General features: G+C 49.2%; 3 protein-coding genes across 4 annotated transcripts; 2 read left to right on the top strand and 1 right to left on the bottom strand.

Annotated features, from left to right (window-relative positions):
• Positions 1–499: 499 nt before the first annotated feature.
• uba6 (ubiquitin like modifier activating enzyme 6) lies at positions 500–10,667 on the top strand. Of its 2 annotated transcripts, none has more exons than XM_084687386.1 (33): positions 500–547; positions 1,335–1,416; positions 1,645–1,739; positions 1,853–1,881; positions 1,969–2,063; positions 2,232–2,343; positions 2,446–2,526; positions 2,675–2,797; positions 2,895–3,018; positions 3,134–3,237; positions 3,426–3,488; positions 3,580–3,656; positions 3,780–3,846; positions 4,051–4,194; positions 4,395–4,462; positions 4,558–4,636; positions 4,755–4,835; positions 4,981–5,058; positions 5,211–5,392; positions 5,537–5,642; positions 5,768–5,857; positions 5,969–6,049; positions 6,212–6,340; positions 6,485–6,536; positions 6,629–6,692; positions 6,775–6,844; positions 6,982–7,053; positions 7,244–7,367; positions 7,521–7,714; positions 8,108–8,235; positions 8,322–8,409; positions 8,513–8,607; positions 8,972–10,667. In XM_084687386.1, the coding sequence occupies exons 2-33, from the start codon at positions 1,376–1,378 to the stop codon at positions 9,117–9,119; spliced, it is 3,084 nt and encodes a 1,027-aa protein (XP_084543512.1). In that variant the 5' UTR covers positions 500–547; positions 1,335–1,375; the 3' UTR covers positions 9,120–10,667. The 2 variants fall into 2 exon arrangements, with proteins under 2 accessions (XP_084543512.1, XP_084543513.1); XM_084687387.1 differs by lacking the exon at positions 500–547 and adding an exon at positions 945–1,217.
• A 1,159-nt stretch (positions 10,668–11,826) lies between these two features.
• Positions 11,827–20,569, top strand: ptpn9b (protein tyrosine phosphatase non-receptor type 9b). The gene is given in 15 exon segments (XM_084687419.1): positions 11,827–11,904; positions 13,004–13,147; positions 13,413–13,502; positions 13,716–13,840; positions 14,246–14,351; positions 14,487–14,597; positions 14,682–15,443; positions 15,445–15,624; positions 15,626–15,639; positions 15,744–15,840; positions 16,031–16,100; positions 16,304–16,382; positions 16,491–16,641; positions 16,851–17,058; positions 17,240–20,569. Coding segments are annotated over 15 exon segments (2,394 nt in total). The 5' UTR covers positions 11,827–11,871; the 3' UTR covers positions 17,464–20,569.
• Positions 20,570–20,915: 346 nt separating this feature from the next.
• On the bottom strand, positions 20,916–26,738 carry adamtsl7 (ADAMTS-like 7). Its single transcript, XM_084687009.1, has 12 exons — positions 26,721–26,738; positions 26,204–26,324; positions 25,941–26,116; positions 25,727–25,839; positions 23,683–23,870; positions 23,213–23,342; positions 22,716–22,944; positions 22,356–22,529; positions 21,848–22,021; positions 21,516–21,695; positions 21,252–21,396; positions 20,916–21,133 (listed from the first exon to the last, which is right to left on the bottom strand). The coding sequence occupies exons 1-12, from the start codon at positions 26,736–26,738 to the stop codon at positions 20,916–20,918; spliced, it is 1,866 nt and encodes a 621-aa protein (XP_084543135.1).
• Between the last annotated feature and the right edge of the window lie 833 nt (positions 26,739–27,571).

Raw genomic sequence — 27,571 nt, 5'->3', positions numbered from 1 at the left:
CCTAAACAATTATTCAATTCAAACATATCATGCACACATCATGTACACACAGATCTAATTATTTGATTCAGTCATGTTTATTTAATTAATTGGATGAACAAGGCTAGACAGACACCCCTTGGCCTAGTAGGCCTAAATGGGAAATTGTTTGGTAAATGGTTTACTGGGTAGACGAACTTTGTCTGTTTAAACAAGTTGGTTTACTTCTTTCCAAATAAATGTTGCAATGGGCCGAAAAAGTTCTAAATGACCTTGGAAATTGTAGCCTAGCCTATTTATTATTTCCATGTTGTTTTTAGTCTTATTGAAAATAATTCAGTAAGGCAACTCGTTGTCCAATACTACTCAAGTGCATTTTATTTACCTAAAATTAAACCATTAACTGTTGCGATATGACACTGCTGTTAAATTCATATCGTTGTGGTTTCCATGCATTTGTACGCTACTTTGTCTAAAATAGTCTCGTTAGAATATAGTCACGTGACCATGGTAACCCGGAAGAGCAAGCCATTCATTCACTACACTTCGCGTACACTGACAGTGACAGGTAACCGAAATTGTTTTATCATTGTTTCTGCTTACACACAGTGGTGAATTTTACATTTCGGATAAATGACACTATTCACACATACCTGCCCAACCATGGCACTTCTTCTAGAATTGTCATTGCCTTTATCTTGGGGGGGCTATTATGTTATGCACGGCACAAACCCGGCTCCAGTCCAACAATATTACCAGTTACGTTATAGCTAGCTAGCTTAGCTAGCTAGTTGCTATTCTTCTAGCTAGCACTAGCACAGGCCAATGAGTAAGCAGTATAACTTGCGTTAGGAGCTAACTAATCATAGCTGATATATTTTTAGCTAGACACTTTGTTTCCACCCCAAAATTGCCTGCATTACTTAGTCAATTAGTGAATATATAGTTCGCTATCAATGTGCCTATATTATTAACTAGCTACATAGTAACAACATACGCCTACTCTTATGAACATAATATTTACTAGTTTCGAAATACAATAATTAGTCAGCGTAGCTTTTTAGTCTTATAAGCCAGAGAAAAAATACTAACGGTGACACGAGTAGGTTAACTTGCGATACGTCTTAGGCAGGGGATATAACGTTGCTGCTAACCCTATTTGCTAAAACAACCTACACCGGTGTTGTGCACTAACATACCAACCTTCAATGCCTCTGCCAAGATAGACATCCTAACGAGTAATAAGTTGCATTCCTGGTTCAGCTTGTGCTTAACTCTACTCATCCTTGATATCATAATAGCCTAATTAATGTTCTTCATGTCATATGTATTTATCTCTCTCTTCTTCTCTCTAGTTTGTTGGACCTGTCAGTTTCCCCCCTCCTCCCTTCCCATCATGGCTGCAGACTCTATGGAGATCGATGACTCACTCTACAGGTTAGTCTCCTTAGTACATAGCCTACTGGCATTAGTTACCTGGAGGTACTGGATAGTAGTAAGCCCACTCTGAAAGCAAACCAACAAGCCAACTGATCACCCCTGTCTCTTCTATCTGTTGTCCATCTTTCCTTTTGACTCCTTCTTGCCTTCACCCTTTTTCACCATCTCTCCCTCTCTTATATCTTTTTCTGCTTTTTCCCTCCATCTCTCTCTCTCTCCATCCAGCCGTCAGCGCTATGTGCTGGGGGACAGTGCGATGCAGCAGATGGCCCAGTCCTCAGTATTCATCAGTGGACTGGGAGGTCTAGGAGTGGAGATAGGTAGGTGCTGCATGTTATCATGATATGACATCATGTGCATGGCATGGCAAAAGATAAAGTCACAATGGTTGTGGGACAGAAGTGTCTTACTGTTAATGGTTGTTGTTTCACAGCTAAGAACATAGTCTTGGCAGGTGTGAAGGTGAGTGTTAAGTCACTGGGAACCTATTCTTCTCATTTGTGACATATCTGAAGACTATCAAAGGGTGTGTGTGTTCCTCATCCATAGGCTGTGACCCTCCATGACACCAGGCAGTGTGAGACCTGGGACCTCGGCTCCAACTTCTTCATCCACCAAGATGATGTGGTAAACCAGAGGAGAAGGTAGGACACCATCACTCTTAATGATGTCTCTACAGTACCTGTCACTGTGTCTCCTACTTATTCACTCTTTTACTCTCTCTTCCCCCCCCCTGTCTCTCTTCCCCCTGTTCTCCACACCCCCCCTGCTCCCGATCTCTCTCCCTCACGTCTGTCTCGCGCGCCCATCAGGGTGGAGGCGGTGCACCCCAGGGTGGCAGAACTGAACCCCTACGTTCACGTGGAGACATCCTCCTGCCCCCTGGACGACACCACGGACCTCAACTTCCTCAAGAGGTACCAGGTGAGACAGAGACGGGCACCGACACCGGGGGGTTCCCACTGTCACCTCTGACCCGTCCCATGTGTCGAGGCTAACGCGCTCCGGTTGTGTTCTGGCTTCCAGTGTGTCATTCTAACAGAGGCCAGACTGACCTTGCAGAAAAAGGTTGACCAGTTCTGCCACTCCCAGCGGCCCCCGATCAGGGTGAGTTATGTGACCGTGACGTAGGATATCTGTTGCCAAAGGATCAAATTGACCTCTCAGACCGGTAAATGTCTTTTGTATCCAGTATCCTTTCTGGCATTAGCCCTTTGTTACTGATGCGCGCTGACGCTTCGGCTTTTTTCCGCAGTTCATTGGCTGCGACACGTACGGGATCTGCGTCCGGGTGTTCTGTGACTTTGGGGAGGAGTTTGAGGTGACGGACCCCACGGGGGAGGAGCCTAAGGAGATATTCATCCAACACATCACTCAGGTAACACTTCCTGTGTCGGGAAGTGTGTGTCTGTTTTAGGGAAGTGCGTGCATGTGTGTGTGTGTTCTGACCCGTCCCGTTTGACCTGTGACCCCAGGACAACCCGGGGGTGGTGACCTGTATGGACAGCCGGACCCACGGGCTCCAGACGGGCCAGAGCGTTCTGTTCAGGGAGGTCAACGGCATGGAGGAGATCAACAGCCACTCACGCCAGATCACAGGTACTGCCACATGCCAAACCCTCACCTGCCACGTGTTACCTACTTCGTATAAGATTCCTGTTTTAATACTGCCGTATGTCAATGGTGTTTGTGTGTGTGTGCGCGTGTGGTCCAGTCCTCTCCCCTCACAGTTTTGCCATAGGAGACACGTCTCGCATGCAGCAATACACCCATGGTGGATTCTTCCTCTTGGAGAAGACGCCTAGAACATACAGATTTGTAAGCGTTATACACGTGGACACGCTCTCTCTCACACATACACGCACACACACAGAGAAACACACAACTTCATCCATCTTTCTCTTCATGACCTACAGTGTTTTAAATCACCCTTGCTGCCTAAGACTGTATATTGAGGAGCTATGCTTCCCTCTTCTGTGTGTGTGTGTGTGTGTGTCTATCTTCAGGAGACGATGGAGAGACAGCTTTGCGAACCCCAGGTTCTGACCCCTGATTTCAGCAAACCAGAGGTGAGAGATCAGAATTCCTCAGTTAAACTTCTGTCAGAGTGAGCAGGGTCTGACAGTTTCCTATTTGCTTTATTCTGAATCTGTCCCTTAGGCTCCACTTCAGATCCACGCCGCCATGTTGGCTTTGGACAACTTCCAGGAGCAGCAAGGTCGACTTCCCAGCATCGGGTAACCCAGCTTCATACTGTGTAGAGAACAGCGATGACACATAATAATGTGCAGCTTTTAATCGAGCACATTAGTTCACTGACGTGAGGCCGTTCTATGTGTGTTCCTGCTGTTTGTGTTCAGGTGCCTACAGGATGCTGAGGTTTTGGTGAAGCTCACAGAGGAAGTCAACAATACGCTCCGAAACAAAGTGAGTCAGCCAGGCGTTTCCACCCGCGCGCACACACACGCATGCACACACACACAGACAGTGAGTACATGCAAATCCGACCCACAAATATCTAGAATTTCCTTTTCCTCTCCGTCCCCACCCTGCCTCCCCACCTTTCTCATCATCTTCCCCCCTCTTTCCCCTCTCCCCTTCACCACCACCTCCCATCTCTCCCGTCTCCAGGCCCCAGTCAATGCTGAGCTGGTTCGCTGCCTCTCTAGGACGGCGAGGGGCGCTCTCCCCCCTCTGGCTGCGGCAGCCGGAGGCCTGGCCAGTCAGGAGGTTCTCAAAGCCCTCACGGGGAAGTTCGCCCCCCTGCAGCAGTGGGTGGGTACCGGGAACACCTCCCAGGAAACACCAGGAACACCCCTGCAACAGGACATGCCGTCGATCCATGTCTGATTGGCTGCTCGTTGGAATTCTGTCTGTTTATTGGGTTGTCCTTCTCTTTCCCTCTCTCTGCTCCTTCCTCCCTGGGATCTCTCTCTCTCTCTCTGTGATCTGTCTGTTGTCATTCTTGTCCACAGTTCTATCTAGATGCCATAGAGGTAGTGAGGCAGCTGCAGCATTTATCTGCTGAGGAGTTTTCTCCCAGGTAACACACACACACATGCATAGGCACACACACTTACATATACACATGCACACATCTGTCTCAAAGGCTGATGATGGCGTGTGCGTGCCCCGCAGGGGGGACCGCTACGACGGGCTGCGCGCCTGCATAGGACAGTCCATGTCCCTGGAGCTTCACAAGCTGAGAGTCTTCATGGTGAGTCCCCTCTGCCTTCTCCTCACAGACGCACGTGTTCGACATGGAAGCCAGAAGGGTTCCCCTTCTCCCCAGACACAGAGCAGGAGTTCATGGTTTGGTCTTTCTGTCCCCCCAGGTGGGTTGTGGGGCCATCGGCTGTGAGATGCTGAAGAACTTTGCCCTGCTGGGGGTTGGATTGACCAAGAGTTGCGGAGAGGTAGGTCTCTGTTGGATTGATGGAGAAGGGAGGAGGAGGGAGGTATGGATGAACGGATAGATGGACAGAGGGATGAGCAGGAGGATGGAGAGAAGAATGATCCCATGGAAGGGTGAACAGTGTGTGTGTGCTGGGACCTCTCCAGGTGTGCATCACAGACCCCGACCTGATCGAGAAGTCTAACCTCAACAGACAGTTCCTCTTCAGACCACGCCACATACAGGTGAGCTGACGCCACATAGAGGTGACCCCTATGCATCATCATCGTCCACATAAAGAGGTGGCAACCTCTCACGATCGCTCGCTCCCCTCCTTCCTTCTTCCTTCCTCCCCCCTTGGTCTTCCATCTCTCCCCCTTCCCTCCCTCCCCCCCAGAAACCTAAGAGCACCATGGCAGCGGCCGCCACTCTGGACATCAACCCTGAGCTGCAGATCGACGCCCACCTCAACAAGGTGTGCCCCGCCAGTGAGAACATGTACAACGATGCCTTCTTCTCCCGCCTCCACCTGGTCGTCACGGCACTCGACAACGTGGAGGCCCGCCGATACGTCGACAGGTCAGCGGGCTGGGAGGGGGCTAGCTGCAGAACGTTCTCTCAGAAGGAGAACTCCTTCCTCTGTGTACTGCTTCACACTGGGGGGATTGCTATGGAGGGGTGTGTTTAGGTCATGCAATGCAGACATTTTTGATCCACTTACAGCCGCAGCGTATCCAATCAGAAACCTCTCCTGGACTCTGGGACCATGGGAACCAAAGGCCACACAGAGATCATTGTGCCAAACCTGACCGAGTCCTACAACAGCCATGTAACTGCCTGCTTCCGTTACCGTTTGTGTTTAGTTGGAGGGATGTCTTTTAATCATTGTTTTCTTTCCCATGCATATCTGCTAGCTTTGTTTTGAAACAGACAATCTTTTCTTTGTGGGGACAGAGGGACCCTCCTGAAGAGGAGATTCCGTTCTGCACTCTCAAGTCTTTCCCTGCTGTCATAGAACACACCATCCAGTGGGCCAGAGACAAGGTGAGCTCTCTTCACTTGGGCTTCTAGAATGTTATCTCTCAATAATTGTGGTAAAAGGGCCCGGAATCTTGTCATCTTTTAATCTCTTTGTCTCTCGCTCTCTTTCTCTAGTTTGAGAGTACGTTTGCCCACAAGCCCTCTATCTATAATGTTTTCTGGCAGACTCACTGTTCACCAGAAGCAGTGATACAGGTACTTAGGATTCAGACACATTATTCATACAATCACCACCATACATCCATCTAGAAAAGCATAGACTGTAGATGTGATGTGTGTGTGTGTGTGTGTGTCTCTGTATGGGTGTGTCCTGCCATGTGCTGATGCATGCCCGTTCTGACGTGTGTGTGTGTCTAGAGGATGCAGGCTAGAGAGAGCATGGAGGGGGCATTCCAAGTGATCAAGCTGCTAAGCAGACGTCCCAGCCAATGGGAGCACTGCGTCACTCTGGCCCGCCTCAAGTTTGACAAGTACTTCAAGAGAAAGGTAGGCTAACGGTACCACCACTGCAGACACACTCGCTTACACGCGTCTGTCCGAGTAGCAGTGGCTTCTTACTATGAGTTGTGGATTTCATGTTTTCCCCCCCACCCCCACCCACACGTGTTTCACGCATGTGTGCCATTGAAGGCGCTACAACTGCTGCACTCCTTCCCTCTGGACACACGGTTAAAGGATGGCAGTAAGTCTCTCTCTCTCTCTCTCTCACACATACACATACACTCAGCATGTATCAGGTTGACGTGATGACCTACTGTGGTCCCTCCCCCTCAGGTTTGTTCTGGCAGTCACCTAAGAGACCCCCGTCGCCCATCCAGTTTGACTTGAACGACCCATTGTGAGTGGAGCCTCCTGTTCCCAGTGGTTGAGGAGAAGAAGGCCACAGTCCTCTCATCCTGTTTCCCTTTCTTTCCCATCAGGCACTTCAGTTTTGTCGTCAGCGGCGCTCGACTCTTTGCCGGGATCTACAACATCTCCTACTTGGAGAAGGTGAACACACACTCGTTCACTCATAAATGCACACCCTAATGCACACTCACGCTGTCTCTCATTGGCGCACACATTTTACATACATACAGACACGCACCATGTAGAATAAGGAGTGATACAGGTGTGTGTGTTTGAAGGATCTCTCCCAGGAGGCTGTGGCCAGAATCCTGTCCCTCATCAATATTCCAGAATACAGACCTGCGGAGAAGGTAGTGACAGGGGGAGGGATGTATGCTGATCGTTGTTTTACAGGTTATCCTGCAGTCGGTTGAGGAATTGTTGATGTGCCATATTCTTAGTGGTTGGTACTGAACGTGCTTCATTCTTATTGGTTCATCCTGAATGTGCAGTTTTCTCATTGGTTGGTGCTGAATCGTCTTGTTTGGTTGTTGTGTCCAGCGCATTGAGACAGACGAGAATGCTAAGAAGCCCGACCAGCTGAAGCTGTCTCTGAGCAGCGAGGAGGAGAGGGCGGCCATCGCTCAGCTGGAGGAGGTCATCGCTGCTGACAACGTCACGCCAGGTACACACACACACACACCAGGTACACACTCCTGGTAAACACCACCCGTTTCACACACACACACCACTCCTGCTGCTGCTAGATCACACCAGGTACACACACATACTTGTTGCTTCCAAACACACATTGGTGTGTGTGTGTGTGCGTGTGCAGAGAGGTTACAGATGACCCCCCTGCAGTTTGAGAAGGATGACGACAGTAACGGGCACATGGACTTTGTGGCGGCGGCGTCCGGCCTGCGTGCCAGGATGTACGCCATCGAGGCCGCCGACCGCCTCAAGACCAAGCGCATCGCCGGCAAGATCATCCCCGCCATCGCTACGGCAACGGCAGCCGTCGCCGGGCTGGTGAGAACTAAACACCAGATTTCTCATGGTTGGATTCAAAGTGCAGGGACCGGCACGTGTTTGTTGGCTCTGATGGAAGGAAACAGCTAACAGGTTGACGAGTTCCCTGTTTATGAAACTCATTGAGTCGTCATAACAATGTGTTTGTATCACAGTAACAGGGTCCTAACAGTGTGTGTGTATTACAGTAGCAGGATCATACCATGGACTGTATCACAGTAACAGGGTCCTAATAGGGTCTGTATCACAGTAACAGGGTCCTAACAGGGTCTGTATCACAGTAACAGGGTCCTAACAGGGTCTGTATCACAGTAACAGGGTCTGTATCACAGTAACAGGGTCCTAACAGGGTCTGTATCACAGTAACAGGGTCCTAACAGTGTGTGTTTACAGGTGGCTCTAGAGCTCATTAAGGTGGTTGGAGGATATGGGTTTGAGTCATTCAAAAACTGCTTCTTTAACCTGGCCATACCTGTGGTGGTCTTCACTGAGGCTGCCCCTGTCAAGAGGACTCAGATCAGGTAGACACTCTCACACACACACACACACACACACACACAAAGACTCCCTGCCCTGTTTTGAGCCCTGCTGGTGGGTTCTCTCTCAGGGAGGACATCTCCTTCTCCATCTGGGACCGCTGGATGGTGTGTGGACATGAAGACTTCACCCTCTCTGACTTCATTCATGCCGTAAAGGTATGAACACACACACACACACCCATCCTCCCAGCATAGTGTGGATGTTTTTAATGTGAATGATGACTAATGCTGATGGAGCATGGTGTGTGTGTGATGTCAGGAGAAATATGGCTTGGAGCCCACCATGGTTGTCCATGGCGTGAAGATGCTGTATGTACCTGTGATGCCTGGACACAACAAGAGGCTCAAACTCACGTAAGCTTCATTCGGTCTCTCTAACTCCCTGAATCACTCTCAAACTCCCTGAATCACTCAAACTCCCGTAAGCTCCATTCAGTCATACATAGCTGGTTCACCGCCCTGTCTTGTTTTCCTGTTAATCCAACTATGATTCCAGGAATTGGTGTCGGTCTCTCTGTGAGACTACATTTAGTCATTTAGCAGACGCTCTTATCTAGAGCGAGATTCGACAGCATCTTTACTTTCCAATGATTCATTCTCCTCCAAAACAGTGTTCCCCTCCCCACAGTCTCTCACTGTGGAATCACTGAGAACAAGCTCTTGCTTCCTTTCGCGCTGGATGGTTCTGAATGGGCGTGGCCTGTGTGTCTCCCCGCAGGATGCACAAGCTGATCAAGCCGGCGGCGGAGCGCCGCTACGTGGACCTGACCGTGTCCTTCGCCCCCGACACGGACGGAGACGAGGACCTCCCCGGCCCGCCGGTCCGATACTGCTTCAGCCAGTGTGGGGAAGCAAGCAAGCCTTGACCTCCTCCTCCTCCCCCCTTCTTACCCCCTCATAACAGCTCTACCTTCAGAAGTCTGATCCTCCTTCCCCCAGTACCAACCTCCTGATCCCGTCTGATGTACCCCCTCCTCTCTCCTGCGGACCACTAGGCCATGCGAGTAGCACTTGACTGTGTACATAGTTTCTCTCTTTCAGTTTGTGCCGATGCCTTAATTAACGAGCTTCTGGTGTTGGTGATGATAATTCTGCAAGTTACATGGAAGAAGAAAAAAGAACTTGTTTACAAACGCACATATAAACACACACCACTCCGGGTTTTCTATTTTTTGTTTCTGGAAGCTAGACAAGTAGAGAAAAGAGCAGAGAAGTCAAAAGAGAGAAATGTTAATTGATGTGATTGAGAATTCCAGCATTGGAAAATCCTTTGGAACTGGATTGTAATGTCCAATCATGTCATCCAATCAAAGCAGCCTTTCTTGGTCATCACTATGCTCCTGTTGGTTGTAATGGATGAATGTTTGAATGCTGCATGGTATTCGCTTGTCTTCAAAAGGATGCCGTGTGGTCATCTCCCCTCAAGAAACGGGTCGATTCAGTGTTGCTCATTTCACGATGAACCAGTGGAAAAGACTGAGGCGCTAGAAAGGTCCAGAACCACCAAAGATTCTTTCTTGTGTTTTGTTGAACATGGCTCTGATGAGTCCTTGTGGTCTACTGCCTCTGAAACCTTTAAGCATATCTTTTGTCTCAGAAGTCAACCCACACACGTGAAAGATGAAACACTGTATGTATGACTACCAGCAAGAACTATTGTAAAGTAAAGAAGGGAAACCAAACTGTCTGATTGACCAGGGTGTTGTCTGTGTGAGGTTATTGGACATTAAACAGAAGCCACCATCTGTCAGTCCTTGTCATCATTACACTCCAGTATGTTTTAATCCATCATCAATTTTTTGTTTTGTAGTCTTCAGTTGTGTATCAATGAGTGTCAATGGAGAGGGGTGTATTTATTTGTTCCATACTTTTTTTTAATTGTTTCTCATAGTATGTTTTTGTTGTTATTGTCAAACTCTCAAGAAGGTTATTAATAACTGACCCCAGTGTATCTCAGCAGCCTGAGAGTCTTTGTTTCTACTCCCTTATTTCAAGAACAGGGCCCGTGTTCCAGAATGCTCCGGAAAGGAGGCCTTTTTTAGATTTTAAAGGGGCACATAGAAAGCAAACGTTTCGATTAATGAGATGCAGCCGGCAGAAGCGCCCCAACAGTTATGACACAAGTCAGGCACTGTGGGTCGGTAAGAAGCTTAGCTTGTAGCCAGAACATGTAACTGGCAGATAAACAGTGTTGCGAGAGCAAACTAAAACAGTAATCAGCTTTGTTCCTCCTTACCTGACTTTTGCACAGAAAATGTATCTAGTCCTCTACTTGTGCAGTGAATAATGTCAGAAGATGCATCAAGTTAAAATGCATTTAAAACAAACCATGTGATATGACTGTGATGATGTTCATCCTTGTGACAGACAACCAATGGTCCAATAAAAATGAGTTTTCAGGACATGGTAAAGAACCAGTTGGTGTGCTGTTTCTTTATTATTCTACGGAGCATTGGAGACAGATCTTCTATTTACCTGGGCTCCTATGGTTTGAACCTCCAGGTATCCTTAGTGGTAGAGGAAGATCAATGTATTTGTCTCTCCTCCAGCCGATCATTCTGGGAGGCTGCCTCCTGTATGAGGCCAATCAGACATCCCTCTCATATTACACAGCTTTGATTTAACTGAATTACCTTCAACTATACTTGTTCATTAAATATTAAAACTCTGTTCTTGTCTGCTCTATCATGAAAATATTGTTTTTATTAAGTCTTTTCTGATCATTCCCTGTTCTGATTTCTCCATAAACGCTTCTTATTAGGAGAACTGTGTTTATCTGGGCCAGGTTCTTTATTTTATACCTGGGCGTCACCCTGACAACATCTGCAGGCAACTGTAGGCCTGTTTTATTGAGTTGCACTGAAGATTTATTTAAGCCTAATCAGCAACTGTGTTGAAGCAAATTCAAAGTTCCCCTTTTAAATGCACATCAATAAAATTAACCTATGATGATAAATTATATGCCTATTGCAGTTTACATTTGACCTTATTTTACTGGTAGCCAAAGACGATTGGGATAGTGTTTTACTGACAATTGGTCAACTCAATTCCCTATGCTACATTGCCATGAATTTTCATGATTTGTTTTGCTAATGCCCACACACAAATGTTAACACACACACACACATTCTTATGGGGAGGCATTGGCAAAGTGATTAACTGGCCATGTTCCCAAACCCACAGTGGGATAGTGGTGCTCTTTTACTAAATGAAGAGATTGATTAGTGCTCCACATTTTCCTAGGGGGAAACTCTGAACCGAGCCAGTGTTTAAATACACCCCCAGTGGTACCATGGCAGACAGTATAAATCACTTCAGCGCTATAGGACTCAGACACAATTAACAGTCTGTAGTTCTGGTGCTGATGTTTTCGCATCCAAACCCCCAAATTTGTGAAGGTTTAGTGAACTTTTCAGAGAGAAGTTGGCATATCCATTGCTCTTGGAAATAAACCAAGCAAAAAATATCCAACCATTATGACAAATCATGACATTTGACCATTAGTTTATGAAGCTCTGATCCCTAATGCGACGCCATCCTCCTGTCACACTTGTTTCGCTCTTGGCGTGAGCGAGCAAGTAGTGGGCGCGCCCGTTGTGACGTTGCGGAGGCTTCAAGATGGCGGAAGCCCTAACAACCCAAGAAGAGCTGGTAAGTCTCCGTAAATGTTTTTAATACCGCTTCTCTTTAAACTTTGATTATTATTTTTGTCAGCCCTGTTACCTGTTTAATATGCACAATTTATGGACATATTTTGTGCAATAATTCTTTGGAACCCTTCGAGGAGGGTGATAAATAGTCGTGGCCCTTTCGCACCATCCCGTCACGGCCGAATCCCGTGTGACTTCAGAACTGTAGCTGGTTAGCATGGTAGGATGGTAGCCCAGCTAGCTGAGTGGCTAAGAGGGACTGGATAGCTAGTACGTAGCAATGTGTGGTATTTCTGGCTACTCATCGAAAGTCTTAATAAATGCCATATGTTAAGTGGAACCGAATGGTTACTACCGTCAAGCCTTAATTTTTGCCGCATGTCATGTTTGTTTTTAATGCAGCTGTTCGCCGAAGTAGCACAGCTAGTCTTCTTAACAGCTTGCAAGCTAGTTTCCATCTCTACGATACCACATGTAGCTAGCTGGCTAGCGAGCCAATCCGTGATGACAGGAAACTAGTGTACGGTATAGGAAGAGGGGAAAACGTGTAAAACGGTAGTGTTCAAAATTATCGTGGTTTTGTGTGCGTGTGATACACTGTCTGTGTGGTAGCAAATCTCGAGCAAATTCTGCGAAGGCTTGGCCCTCGTCTTAGCGTTCCAGTTAGCATGAACGCTGCATCTCATGTTTACGGCAGACAGTTCACAGAATTGGTCTCCCAGTTCCTAGCATTGTTGTTGTCATGAACAGCTTGCCTGCTTGCGCCCAGCTTCAGCGAGCGTGTTTTTCGTTGGATAGAAAGCGTCAGATGACCATGTAAAAACGGTTTGGGACATCACCACCCAGTTATAGCTGGCTAGCACTTTCATACGGCAACTATGTTCGCTTTCTATTTAGCCTCTGTAGATTAAATCTGAAACCTGAGATGTTTGCGAGTGCACATAACCATGTTAATTCAGATTTGGAATCTGTTGCATTACATAGAATGGTACTAAAGATAACGAATTCATATGAACATTCTGTAATCCACAGTATGTTAATAATGCTTTAGTGCCTGCTGTGTGTGTTCAGATGTTAGTTGTCTCCCCTGCTTATTCCAGGCTGTGGAGGAGTTTCTGGGTGAGGTACGCAGCAGAGAGCTGCCCCAGAGTGCTGCTCTGGTTTCCCAGACAACAGCAGTTAAGTTCCTCATGGCCCGCAAGTTTGACGTCTCCAGAGCCATCGACCTCTTCCAGGCATACAAGGTGTGTGTGTGTGTGTGTGTGTGTGTGCGCTCATCTGTAGGTACTGAGTGAGTCTGTCTCTGCCTTGCCTGTCTTAGTCACTCAATCACTGAACCAACTCATCATTTACCGTTAGTGTCTGCTTGCCAGGAAGTGGATTCCTATCTTCTGAAGCCTGGTGTCCTGTAAAGCCCATGACTCTGCTGCCTCAAAGCACACAGTCAGCCTCACCCTTTCAATCTGTAATCCTCTTCACCTTGTCATCCTGTCTTGTTTATCCAACAAGAACACCAGGATAAAAGAGGGCATCTTCAATATCAATCCAGGAGAGGAGCCACTGCGCTCGGAACTGTTGAGTGGCAAATTTACTGTTCTGGTGAGTGTGTGTAGATATTTTTTGTGTGTATATTTCTTATGTTTGTGTGTGTAACCTGTGAGTGTGTATATTTTGTGTGTGTATAACCAGTGAGTGTGTTTAACCTATGTGTGTGTTTTGGTATGTAAATTCTGTGTGTGTATATATCTTGTGTTGGTGTGTGTAACCTGTTAGTGTGTGTGTGTTTAACCTGTGAGTGTGTGTGTGTTCCAGCCTGGTCGTGATGCAAACGGTGCTGCTCTTGCTCTCTTCACTGCTCGTCTTCACCGACCTGATGTCACCACCCACAAGGCCGTGCTCCAGGCCATCATCTACCAGCTGGACAAAGCCATCGAGAGGTGAGACACATCCAGAAAACTAAAGCTTTCACAGCACTGCTTATGAAAGCATTGTTCAAATCAAAGACGAGATTTGCAACGGTTTCTTCGTCACCCCTTCCTGCCCCCTCTATCCCTTAACCCCTCCCTCTCTTTCCCCCCCTCTCTCTCTCCCCCCCCCCCCCCTCCCTCCCTCTCCCCCCCCCCTCTCTCCCTCCCTCTCCCCCTCCCTCTCCCCCCTCCCCCTCTTCCCCCCCTCCCTCTCTTCCCCCCTCCCTCTCTCCCCCCCATCCTCTCTCCCCCCTCCTTCCCTCCCTCTCCCCCCCCTCCCTCTCTTCCCCCCTCCCTCTCCCCCCCCCCCTCCCTCTCTCCCCCCCATCCTCTCTCCCCCCTCCTTCCCTCCCTCTCTCACCCCCCTCCCTCCAGTGCTCAGACCCAGCGTGAAGGGCTCATATTCATCTATGACATGACCAACTCCAGCTACGCCAACTTTGACTACGAGCTCTGTGTCAAAATCCTCAACCTGCTGAAGGTACAACAGTCTGTCCAGGTCTCTCTTCATTTCCAACCCCTAGGCTATTAGGCTCTGTGTGTCCTAGGCTCCGTGTGTCCTGTGGTCCATTGGTCCCGTGAAGGGCAAGTCGGTGAGATGTGTGTGTCTTTGCAGGGGGCATTTCCGGCTCGTCTAAAGTGTGTATTCATTGTGTCCTCACCACTCTGGTTCCGAGCTCCTTTTGCCGTCCTGCGCCTTTTTGTCCGCGAGAAGCTCAGAGAGCGGGTATGTGTGTGTCCATTACTGTTTTACATGTGTGCCTAAGCTCTCTATATATTTTCCGTGTGTAATTGTGTCCCCTCTTATCAGGTGTGTACGGTGAAGGCTCACGAGCTGGCCAATCACATCCCAGTCTCCTCGCTCCCAGAGCACCTGGGTGGGACCTCTCAGTACAGCCACGTTGCCTGGATACAGTCCTGCGTCAACACGCACACACACGCCAACCCAGGAGAGATGTTCACACAGGACACACATGACTGTGTGGGCAGCCTGTTGTGCTCCTACTACCTGGATCCCAACAACGCTAGCGCGGGTGCTATGCTAACCACGGCTCAAACCTCCATAGGCTCCCACACAAACCCCCAGTTGGTGTTAGCCTCCCAGCTAGCCACAGCCAACTCCAACTGCTATGACGATAGCAATGCTAACCAACACAACCACTGTGACGGTGTGGATGGCAGGACTCTTGGCCAGGCCCTGACCCAGCAGCAGCACAGCCCACATTCGGGTCAGAACCGGCCACATGGGAACCACCAACACTGGAACGGTTCTGCTGTGACGGCGGGGTCAGGGGTTAATAGCGGCACCACCCCCAACGCTAATGTTAACGGTCGTGGCCGCCAGCCCCCTCCCCAGTCCGAGACCCCCCCGGACACACCGTCGCATCAGAAGGGAAGTGAGGCTGTGCTCGTTGACAAGCCCTCAGGCTCCACCCACGTTGTGGACAACCAGGAAGTGGAGGACGAGGATCACGGGGAGGAGGATGGTGATGAAGAAGGGGAAGGGGTTCCTCCCCTGCCCCAGAAATCTCTCCCCCGGCCCCCTCAGCACCCGTGCCCTCCCCTGCCCTCCTTCGTGGGGGCCTGAGGATGAGGAGGAGGAGGAGGAAGACATGTGTGCTGAGGTGTCCATACACATGCCTGAATCCGGGGGCATGACGGTGCAGCAGCTGGTGGAGTACGTGAAGAAGCAGAAGAAGAAGGGGATCTACCAGGAGTACGAGGAGATCCGCAAAGAGCCGCCCGCCGGGACCTGTCGACTACTCCAAGTAAGACCCAGCAATGCCCTGGAGAAACAAGCAACCCTGACCCTGGAGAAGCGGCTCCTCACTCTTTCTGACCTGTTGATGTTTGTCCCGCCCACCTTCCCTAGGAAGCCAGCCAATCAGATAAAGAACAGGTACAGCGACGTTCTCTGTCTGGACCAGTCCCGAGTGCGGCTGTGTCAGCTGGGTGATGATAGGGATGAGGTAAGTGAGACTTGGCGTTTTAATGATCCACCTTCTTGGAAGTCTTGATCTCTCTGTTCCGATCCCTTTGTGGCTCTGATCTCTCTGTGGCTCTGATCTCTCTCTGTGGCTCTGATCTCTCTCTGTGGCTCTGATCTCTCTCTGTGGCTCTGATCTCTCTGTGGCTCTGATCTCTCTCTGTGGTTCCCAGACATCGGACTACATTAATGCCAGCTTCATGGACGGGTACAAGAGGAACAGCGCTTACATCGCCACTCAGGGTGAGTCCCAGCATGCACCTGGGCACCAAGCTGAGACTGGGCCTTCCCTGGGTGTCTACCCACTGCTTCCTCAAACTGGCATCTGGTTGGTCAGCAGTCTACAGCATGAAGAAGGTTTCCAGTTTGTCTTCGACTGTGGTTCAGTCGTGCAGACTCGGTGTGGAGTGTGTGGTCATGTCAGTTGTTCTCGTTGTGGTATTCAGGTCCATTGCCGAAAACCTTCGGTGATTTCTGGCGCATGGTGTGGGAACAGATGGTGCTTATCATTGTCATGACTACCAGGTGAGTGTGCTCAGTGGTTGTGAGACAGGTGTGTAAGTGTTTTCTGTTAGGACAGGGTTGACGACATGACTGTGTGTGTGTGTGTGTGTGTGCGTGCTTGCGATCCAGGGTGGTAGAGCGCGGGCGTGTGAAGTGTGGTCAGTACTGGCCCCTAGAGGATGGGAGGACTGAGCAGCATGGCTATTTCCTGGTGAGGAACACAAATGTCCAGGTGTTCCACGACTTCAAGCTTTCCCATCTGGAGCTCTATAACAGCCAGGTACACACACACACACACACACACGATACTTAACTAGAAAGCTCAGCTTATCCATATTTCTTTAAATTACTCTCTCTCTCCTCCCTCCCTTCCCTTCTCCCCTCTCCTCCACCCCTCTCTCTCCCTTCTCCCCTCTCTCTCCTCTCCTCCATCCCCCTCTCTCTCCCTGTTCCTCTCTCCTCCCTTCCCCTCTCTCCTCTGCTCTCCAGACAGGGGAAAGACGGGAGGTGTCCCACTACCTCTATGTCAGCTGGCCAGATTTCGGAGTGCCTAAGTGTGCGTCGGCCATGTTGGACTTCCGTGAGCACGTGCGTCAGCAGCAGGAGGCGGCGCTCCACAGCCTGGGCTCCCAGTGGGCGGGGCCTCCAGGGGGGCCCCCTCTGGTTGTACACTGCAGCGCAGGCATCGGACGCACAGGTAGGAAGAACTACCGCTGCCCTCTCTCACCCGGCTGGCAGTCCTCTCTGTCTGCCTGTGTTTACCCGTGTCTCTGTCCTGTGTGGCCGTCCACGTCTTTGTGAAGTTTGGAGACCTACACCAGGAAACGGGTTTGCCACTGACTCTCTCCCTGTGTCCGTCCCCCTCGTCCGATGCCCAGGTACGTTCTGCACGCTGGACATCTGTCTGGCCAGGCTGGAGGACATCGGGACGGTGGACGTGCGGCAGACGGTCCGCCGCATGCGGGGCCAGAGGGCCTTCAGCATCCAGACCTGGGACCAGTACTACTTCTGCTACACCGCTGTCATCGAGCATGCCCAGCGCAATGGGAAGCTGTCCCCCGTACAGTGGTCCGACTCTGACCTGGAGACAGACAGCGAGTGATGGAGGGAGGGAGGGATTGGGAGGAGAGGAGTACAAATGGCTCCGGCTAAACTGGGAAGAGGAGCAGAGGAGCGTACAAGAGAAGGAACGCTGGTCGAGGATGGGGAGGGGGGGGCGAGAGGATGGAGGGGTAGATTGAAGAGGCCTCCATGAGGTGTAGCAGACTCCCTCGAGGATCCCAAGAGGAGGTGGAGAAGCTGCATCCGTTCATTGAGTTGTGCTGACAATTTTCAACTCCCATTTTTGAAATGTCCCATCTCTAGAGAGAGGTGGGCCGTGCCCTGAGAGCGACGTGTCTGCCCATGACAGCCACGTACAAGTTGTAGCATTTTTATATTGACTCGCACATGAGGAATGACAAACTTGAACTAGAATCCCGACCTTTCACCTTTGACTTTCCTGTTCCCTTGGTATTGGTCGATTGTGTGTCCTTCCTTTGTGCATGGTGTGTGTATGTGTGTGAGATCGTGAGACAAAAAGTGAAACTTGAATACTTCAGTTGTATTTTTCCTGAGTGTGTGTGTCTGTGTGTGAACAACAGGAGCCGAAGGTGTGACTGTGTGTGTGTGTACGTTAACGATAGCAGGTCAAGGTGGGGCGGTATGTTGTTTCCATGTGTCAACGACAGGAGATCTAGATATATCAAGTTCATATCTGGTTTCTCTCCGTTAAGTTTGGACTTGCTTGTTTCTTGTGTACTTCAGTTTTTCTATGGTGCATTTGTATGTGCGTTTCATAACTGCATATGTAGACTAACCTCACAAAGCCAAAGCCCTGAATGCTTGGATGTACTCTTGACTAAGATATTATGACTAAAGCCGTGTATATTCTTGTAACATACGTTTATATATTGTGCATAATATCAAACTGAAAGAACAACAAACAAACAAAAAAAAGCCTTGTTTTAATATAAGTGACTAAACCTTGAAAAGTCTATAGTAGGCTAGCTAGACTCTTAGGAAGAAGAGAGCGAATGCTTTGGATGAATATTTAAATATGTAATTGTAAACCTGTGTGATTGGTCAGGTCTTGCATCATTTTAACTGTTCGGGCATCTTGATTGGACGGTTACATAAATATTGGCCTTAAAACTTCCTGATTCACTGCCTTGTCGTCCTCAGACAAACCTTTACACCCCCCTTTTGACAACTAGTGTTTTATCATTTAAAGCCCTAGCTTTGAACCTGTGTCAGACCCATACTGAGCCTGTTACCCTGGTCGAAAATATCCTAAACTCCGTTATCCTGCCTCTTCCTCATATCCACTCTCTTCTTGTTCATGTCCGCTGAACAAGGTTAGACGAACGATTCCAGAGGAGTTCTTTAAATGTTGTATTTTTGGTCAAGAAAAATACATTTGGCCATTTCCCAGATTCGTTAAGAAGCTCTTAACGCTAAGAGCTTCTGAGGAACATTCTAAGAGCGTTGTAGAGCGCTCTAAGACCGTTCCTAAGAAGCTCTTAGCGTTGAGGTAGCATTAAGAGCTTCTTAACTAATCTGGGAAACGCGGCCATTGTCGTATTACGGTACCCGCTGCTGTGTGTCTGACCCAGGTTTGATCCAGCTCTACAGGGTCCGACAGACGCCAGGGTTCCAGTCAGACGCGTGTTGCCTGTTACTAGGGGTGGGTTACCTGCCGTGGGGAGGTGGAAGCGGGACCAACGCTCCTTTTCTGTCTTTTCGTCTTTCGTCCTGTTCCCCTGACGCCACGTCAGCGCTGAGTCTCTCGAGTCACGCTGCCTCAGATGTGCCTTCCTGTAGCGGCCCGGGGTGCAGTCTTCCCGCCCACGCAGCAACTGGACCCAAACGTGTGTACCTGCATAGTACACCGTGCTGTCTCCGTCTAGCTCCTAGTACACGACCCTTGACCCCGAGTCCCACGTGCCTCTCCATATGTACTCAAACCTAGTGCACTATCTTGATGTTGGGGGGGCCCGTTCTAGTACTCTTAAAACGCCTTACAGCCTGCTTCCTTTACCTGGCAGACATGAGGAGGAAGGATGGAGGGAAGTGGTTTTCACTGAGATGGGCTTAGGTTTAGAACTGGGTTTGTTTGGAGTCTTGACCGTTGACATTACACCTCAGGGGGTAAGAAATACAATGTTTATTGTTTTGGGTTTATGTTGCCAAGTTTTCTCACCTAGTGTCAAAGATCATTTTTCTCTGCTTACCTCCAGTGATTATCAGTTAAATTAAGTATATCAATTTTTATTTTGTATTTTATACAGCATACTGTAATATTGTATCCTATAATATTTATGTATTTGTAAAACTTCAACAGTATTGAAAAATCAGTGAATGTTGGTACGACGTTTAGGAAACCAAACCTGAATTAATTCAATAAGCTGAAGATCAGATGGAGTGAAACACAAACGGGTTTGGACGTTTCCATTACGATTATGAACATGTGACCTGCCGTTGTCTTTTTCAGAACTGAGTCACAACAGCGGCTTGAATCCAGGACAATGTATGTTTGAAGGAGAGCGGTGTTTCTAGGCACCAAGCCTGGATCAGCTCTTATATATCCAGATTGCCTGTTTCATCTTTGGACATCCTACAAATCACAATCACAGGAGGAAGAATACAGGATTATTCAGTGGACTGGCTGATGTCTTTCCACATGATTGTTTTTCAAACTAGAGGGGAAAAAGGAAGGGCTAGAAGAATAGTGACAGAGGAGATGAATGTTCAGCGGCCCAGGGGTTCATACCTGACCGGTGCATGGGTGACCCTGGGGTGACCCTGGTGAACCCTTGATGCCAAATGCTCCAGACTTTTCCTTTTGCCTGCACAGCCTTCAGGCAGGGTCCGAGCACCCCAGCCTTGCTCTCAGACAAACACGCCCAGAGCGCCAGGACACCCCTATGGAACGTGGTTTGGGATGGAAGGAGAAACAGAATGTGTGTAGAGAAGGCCCCAGAGGCACTGGTGAGCTGTTTCCTCCTCGTTCCTGGACAGTGGAGAATGCTATGTGAGGTTGAAGTTGGTGCTTCTTTTTTTTGTTGGTTTCTTTTTGTGCTTTAAGTTCTCGTGATTGAATAATGGCCTTTTTACATGCTGTCAGCCTGGCTGTTCATTAAAACAAAGGTATTATTATCCTGATTAAAGACCTGTGTGGACTGCTGTCTAGATATGAAATATTGAGTGAGGGAGGGAAGAGGAGAGACAGAACTAACCCAAGTATAATTGAATCAGCCACTACGTATTGTCTTGCAAGTTAGTGTCGGCTTTGTCATTATTTTAATAAAAAGCAACGCCACAAATACCCCTAAACCTGTATGCCTTTATTTAGAAAAAATAATTTCAAAGAATACCAGCGTTTCAACAGTGTGTAACAGATGGTACATGCATTCAGATAAGTGTTACAACAGTGTGTAACAGATGGTACATGCATTCAGATAACAGGGTTACAAGCAGACTTTCCCTATCAGAACTCCTCTTTTGTAGGAACATTCACAAAGGTGTGTCTCTATTCTGAAGTGGCGTCATCTGCGGAGTTCTCAAGTGTGTGTTGGAGTGTCTGCGGCGGTGAGTCTTCAGGTATGGGTAGGGCTGTTTGTCTGTCACACGCAAACAGGACGTGCAGCAGGCAGTCCTGTAGTAGGGGTACACACACAGCCTGGCCTGCACCACCACCACACAGTTATCATACTGGTCCCGGCACGACAAGCCTGGAGATGAGTGGAGACCGGCAGAGAGAGAATGGATGTGGAAGGGGAAAAGGAATTCAGTATTGCGTTTCATTTAGAATATCAGTCTGACTACCTGACATGTGTTGCGATGTCTTACTGGCGTCTGTTACACAGGGTTGGGGGTTGCACTCCGCGCTGCTCTCAGGGGTCAGGCTGGGGTCACAGAGGTTGCTAGGGGCCATGTTGTCGGCAAGGCAGCGCACCTCACGCACGCGGTAACCGCCCTCACAGGAGCGTGAACACTAGGGGGAGCCAGGGGGACAATATAAAAATGCATGCCTGCATGCTCAGAAGGAGTTATGAGAGATGCATGCATGGGACAGGGCCTTGGCTTGTTCAGATGATGTGCATGCATTCTCACCGCGCTCCATTCTGTCATGTACCACTGCACGCCACACAGCTTCAGCTGGCAGGGCTGTGAGCTGATTGGCTGAGGCAAATGGAAACATTTGGATTGGTCAACAGCCTGTAGGCGACCCTCGTCTCTAAGGAGACATGCCACGCCTCTGGTCTGCGTTCCATTTCCGCATTCTGCAGAACACTGGGACACACACACAATGAACTGCTCTTTTTGTAATCACGTGATGTATTCAGCATGAATTAAGCTTTAGTACACAGACCTGGCAAGGCATCACATGTTGCGTGTTCTGTGTGTTATATGACATGTTGGATGTGGTGGGTTCTGTGGCACACCTGTCCCCAGGGTCCTGCGTACCACTCCACTTGTTGGCGACATGGCCCGGCATCACATGATGTCACTTCCTGTGGTCGCTCCCCTTCACAGCCACCCAATCGGAGGTTGGTCACGTGATCGACAAGACACACGGACGCTCGGGTGCGTTTTCCCTTGCCACACTCTGCAGAACACTGAGATGATACAGAGATGTTACATGTACACATGCGCACACACACAATACATAACACAACTATGAACTACCCTCCTACTACTACCCAGCCTACCCCACCCCGCCCACCCAGCCTATCCCACCCAGCCTATCCCACCCAGCCTACCCCACCCCGCCCACCCAGCCTATCCCACCCAGCCTATCCCACCCAGCCTACCCCACCCCGCCCACCCAGCCTATCCCACCCAGCCTATCCCACCCAGCCTATCCCACCCAGCCTACCCCACCCCGCCCACCCAGCCTATCCCACCCAGCCTACCCCACCCCGCCCACCCAGCCTATCCCACCCAGCCTACCCGCTGACTCCAGAGCGAGGTGTACCAGCTGCGTGTGCAGGCTCCCATGTCACAGTTGTGGAGGTGGTCTGGCTTCAGGGCCAGGTTACAGTCCTGGTCCTCCTCCACGAGTCCCGTGCCGCCCACACACACCACCTCCCTGCTGCGCTGCCCGACCCCACACGGCACAGAGCACTGGACGGACAGTTGTTACAGATAGTGAGAGAGTTTTGTACTCATAAAATGTTGCATTCATAGTTTTCTCTTTATCCAAAGATAACTGTTTTAACTTTGTATTAGAAGTTATGAAGTATGATACCAGAGTAAAAGTAATGATACTGCAGTAATACTATGGTAGTATTATCAGTATGTCAGTCTCACCGGACTCCAATCAGAACGTAACTGCCATTGGCTGCAGACCTTCAGTTGGCATGGCTGTGATGTCACTGGCATAGCAGCGACATCATCTTCGCACAGGTCCGTTCCCACGGTAACCACTCTCACCGTTCTGTTGCTGTTGTTATTGGTCACCTGGCGACAGTGGACCTGCCGGTGCTGGACTCCTGGGCCACACCTCTTGCTGCACTCTGACCACTCCCCCAAGTCCCAGCTTTGATCAAATCACAAAAATAGGTTTTACAAGAATTTACCTTCTTCTATGTTATCAGAGATTAACACCAACATATGATTCAAATCTAACTGTGTATGTGTGTGTGCAGTCCCCACAAGGATCTAACAAGGATCTAAGAAGAAGACCTTGTGGGACCAGCTTCTTGAGCCCCACAACTGGTGCTATTTGTAGAGGGGGTAAATTGTCGGTCTTCACTAGGTTCGTAAAACAAACGTGTGTGTGTGCATGCGTGTGGGTGGTTTCTCACAATGCCGGACAGGGTTGGGTGTTGCAGTCCTCTTCGTGGTTTAGAGGAGGAAGGGCGGGGCCACAGAGGTCACTTGCTACTGTGGTCTGGGACTTCCTCTCAGTACACCTCCACAACGCCTGGCGCCTGCCTGACACACATCGAGGACATGCCTTCAGTGTCCAGTCATATACCTCTAAACATCTTCACCTGGACTCATTGCATGCCAAGGATTCATGTGTGTCATTTACATTTAGTCATTTAGCAGACGCTCTTATCCAGAGCGACACAGTAAGTACAGGGACATTCCCCCGAGACAAGTAGGGTGAAGTGCCTTGCCCAAAGACACAACGTCATTTGACCCGGCCAGGAATCGAACCAGCAACCTTCGGATTACTAGACCAATTCCCTAACCGGTCAGCCACCTGACTTTGTCATTCATGTGTGTGTTGGAGCTTTGAGTGTGAGGAAGAATTTATAGAGAGGCTCACCGGTGCCACAGGTGGAGGTGCAGGGTGTGTGGCCGGTGCTGGTCCAGATGTAGCTGCTCCAGGAGTCAGGGCTCACAAAGGGGTGAGAGGGCACCTGGTTGGTATGTTCCTGCTCATTAAGAATGTCATTCCCTATGAGGTTCTGTCCAATGGAGTCCTTGTTAGAAGGAACAACTGTATGGGAGGGGCTATCAGTGTCTCGGTAAGCAGATGAGTCAGCGTCTGTGTGGGAGGGGCTAACAGTCTCTGTGTAGGAGGGGCCAGAATTATAATCGTGAAAGAGGCTAGTGTATGGGTAGGGGGGACTAACAGTTTCTGGGTAAGTGGAGAAATCAGTGATTGTGTGGGAGGAGGTAACAATATCTGTATGGGAGGGGCTATCTATCTCTGAGTAGGAGGGGCTAGCAGTGATTGGGTAGGAGGGGCTATCAGTGTATGTGTGGGAGGAGCTAACAGTGTATGTGTGGGAGGGGCTATCTGTGTCTGAAAAGGAGGGGCTAGCAGTGTAGGAGGGGCTATCTGTGTCTGAATAGGAGGGGCTAGCAGTGTAGGAGGGGCTATCTGTGTCTGAATAGGAGGGGCTAGCAGTGTAGGAGGGGCTATCTGTGTCTGAATTGGAGGGGCTTGCAGTGACTATGTAGGAGGGGCTATCTGTGTCTGAATAGGAGGGGCTGGCAGTGTAGGAGGGGCTATCTGTGTCTGAATAGGAGGGGCTAGCAGTGTAGGAGGGGCTATCTGTGTCTGAATAGGACGGGCTAGCAGTGTAGGAGGGGCTATCTGTGTCTGAATAGGACGGGCTAGCAGTGTAGGAGGGGCTATCTGTGTCTGAATAGGAGGGGCTAGCAGTGTAGGAGGGGCTATCTGTGTCTGAATTGGAGGGGCTTGCAGTGACTATGTAGGAGGGGCTATCTGTGTCTGAATAGGAGGGGCTGGCAGTGTAGGAGGGGCTATCTGTGTCTGAATAGGAGGGGCTAGCAGTGTAGGAGGGGCTATCTGTGTCTGAATAGGACGGGCTAGCAGTGTAGGAGGGGCTATCTGTGTCTGAATAGGACGGGCTAGCAGTGTAGGAGGGGCTATCTGTGTCTGAATAGGAGGGGCTGGCAGTGTAGGAGGGGCTATCTGTGTCTGAATAGGAGGGGCTGGCAGTGTAGGAGGGGCTATCTGTGTCTGAATAGGAGGGACTGGCAGTGACTGTGTAGGAGGGGCTATCTGTGTCTGAATAGGAGGGACTGGCAGTGACTGTGTAGGAGGGGCTATCTGTATCTGAATAGGAGGGGCTAGCAGTGTAGGAGGGGCTATCTGTGTCTGAATAGGAGGGGCTAGCAGTGACTGTGTAGGAGGGGCTATCTGTGTCTGAATAGGAGGGACTGGCAGTGACTGTGTAGGAGGGGCTATCTGTATCTGAATAGGACGGGCTAGCAGTGTAGGAGGGGCTATCTGTATCTGAATAGGAGGGGCTAGCAGTGTAGGAGGGGCTATCTGTGTCTGAATAGGAGGGGCTAGCAGTGTAGGAGGGGCTATCTGTGACTGAATAGGAGGGGCTAGCAGTGTAGGAGGGGCTATCTGTGTCTGAATAGGAGGGGCTGACAGGTACTGTGTGGGAGGGGCTTTCAGTGTCTGTATGGGAGGGGTTAACTGTGGCTGTGTGGGAGGGGCTAACGGTGTATATGTGGGAGGGGATAATGCTTACATTGGAAAGGCTTTCATTGTTATTGTGGGAAGGAATAGTGTCTGTATGGGAAGGGCTATCTGTGCTAGTGTAGGAGAGGCTATCTGTGCTATTATGTGAGGGACTTTTAGTGTAATGTTGGGAGAGACCAGAAGTATTATTGTGGGAGGGGCCAATAGTCTCAACTGGGGGCAATAGAGGTGAAGGGGTGTCAGGGGCCAAAAATGAGAGAAAGGTGAAGTTATGTCAGAGCCAGAGAGTATAAATAATTGAATCCAAAAGCAAAATACAGAGGAAAGAGGAGAGTGAATAAGTGGAAGGGTTAAAAACTTGATTCAACTTATTATGATTAATAGTGCATATTTATATGTATACTCACCCAGTGAAACAATGTCAGGAAGTGTCTCAGGCTGGGGACTGGTGTGTGTATTGGGAAGCAGCAGACTGTATTCGTAATACACACTGGGGCCAGGCGTCTGGTATATTACCTGAAACAATGACAGCAGTTTCAATAAGTTAATAAGAGTAGCTGTCCTACAGCACAATCTGCACCATGGCCAAAATGTAGATGCATGTGTGTGTGTCTCACATATAGATGTAGCTCTTCTGTTATTGGTCCCGGTGCAGTAATGGACTCGCCAGTGCGGGAGCGAACCTCATTTGGCCGTCGATATGTCAGCCTGGTTCCCGCAGCAAGGTAAACACCTGGTTTGTTGATTGCCCAGTTACCATTGATGATGGAAACACTGCTTCCAGTCGCCAGAGCTGGGAGACAACATACAGTGAGTGTTCACCCACGTAACAATCACAAAAGTGTGTGCTTATGTGTGTATGTGTGTGTGAGTGTGGTACCTAGATAGTTCCTGCTCTTGATGGTTTCTCGTATGGTGATGTTCTGCGCTCCAACAGGGATCTCCAGGATCTTGTGGTAACCAAGACTGAGGATGGCTCGGGAGAAGAGCCCTCTCACTACCTAAACACACACGTTCCATACACTCACAAGACCTCTTTCCTCTTAGGTTTCTTCAACTTCAGGCTAACAGTATAGGATATAAAATGTAAATGTTTTTCTCTTTTGTTGCTCGGTCGATGTGTGTTATGTAAATCAGCTGATTCGTTTCTTCTCTCTGTCTTTCTCCTCTCTTTCTTCTGTGTTTCTTTCTCTTGCCTCTGTGTGTTTTACTGACCCAGTGATAAGGATCTGAGATGTACAGAAACAACTTCAACACTCTCTGCCGCACCTTAACTGCTATTTTCAGTCAAAATATCCTATATAATTAATATATTTTTCCAATGTGGGCCACAAATGACCACATGCCATGTAAAGTATGAAAGCAATCTAATACAATCCATTTCTAAAGCACTCTACAATGTCACAGCTACACATCATTTCGAACATTTTGCCCTTATTGTACAGTATCTCACATCCTGCAGATATATACTAACTGTACATTCATGTCATATATGTTCTACGACACACGGCACTGGGAAGCCACAGACCTGTAGCTGTGATGGTCCTGAATGAAGCTGAGGCTTCCTTACCTCCACAGAAGTAGAGCTGCTCCTCTTGTTGTCCCCAGGGAGAGCCTCCGAAGGAGGGAAGAGGAGGAACACTGAGAGGGTGAGCTGGAGGAGACCCAGCCCTGCGAGCATGGGCTGCTGCTGCCGCAAGCCAGCCATGGAGAGACTGAGAGAAGGAGATAGACATGCACAGCACAGAGGAGGAGTGTGTGAGAGAGGCGTGTTGTACAGGTAAGGGGGGTGAGGGTGGAATAGAATGTTAAAGAAGGGAACACACATTGTCTGTAGAGCACACACCACCGTTACTCTCACTTTTTTTTCTCTCTCTCCCTTCCTCTGACCTCCCTTTCGCTCTTGTTCCATTCCCCTTCACTCCTTCTCATCCTATCATCTCCTCCACACCCCTCCTTCCCTCTCTCCTTCTCACCCCTTCCTCCCCCTGTCCTGTGCTCCAGCTGCAAGGCTGTTTGATGTCAATGTGCCTCGTCCAGGCCAGCTGCCCCTACAACTAACTGAAGGGTCCAGCCACCAAGACAACACCTGGAGTTCCCTTAATGACTAGTTATTTCCCTAACAACACAGTGCTTCCCGAGCGACCATGAGAAACTCCAGAGAAACACTTGATCCATCAATCAATAGCAGCGTTCTGGAACCTTTGCACAGTGTTCTAGAATGGCAGTTAGCTGCAGTACTGAGAGA

This window comes from Hypomesus nipponensis, chromosome 22 (assembly GCF_054491055.1).
Source record: "Hypomesus nipponensis isolate SF chromosome 22, ASM5449105v1, whole genome shotgun sequence".
Lineage (NCBI taxonomy): Eukaryota > Metazoa > Chordata > Actinopteri > Osmeriformes > Osmeridae > Hypomesus > Hypomesus nipponensis.
The sequence above is the reverse complement of the archived record's forward strand: the minus strand, read 5'-3'. Positions and strand labels throughout refer to the sequence as shown.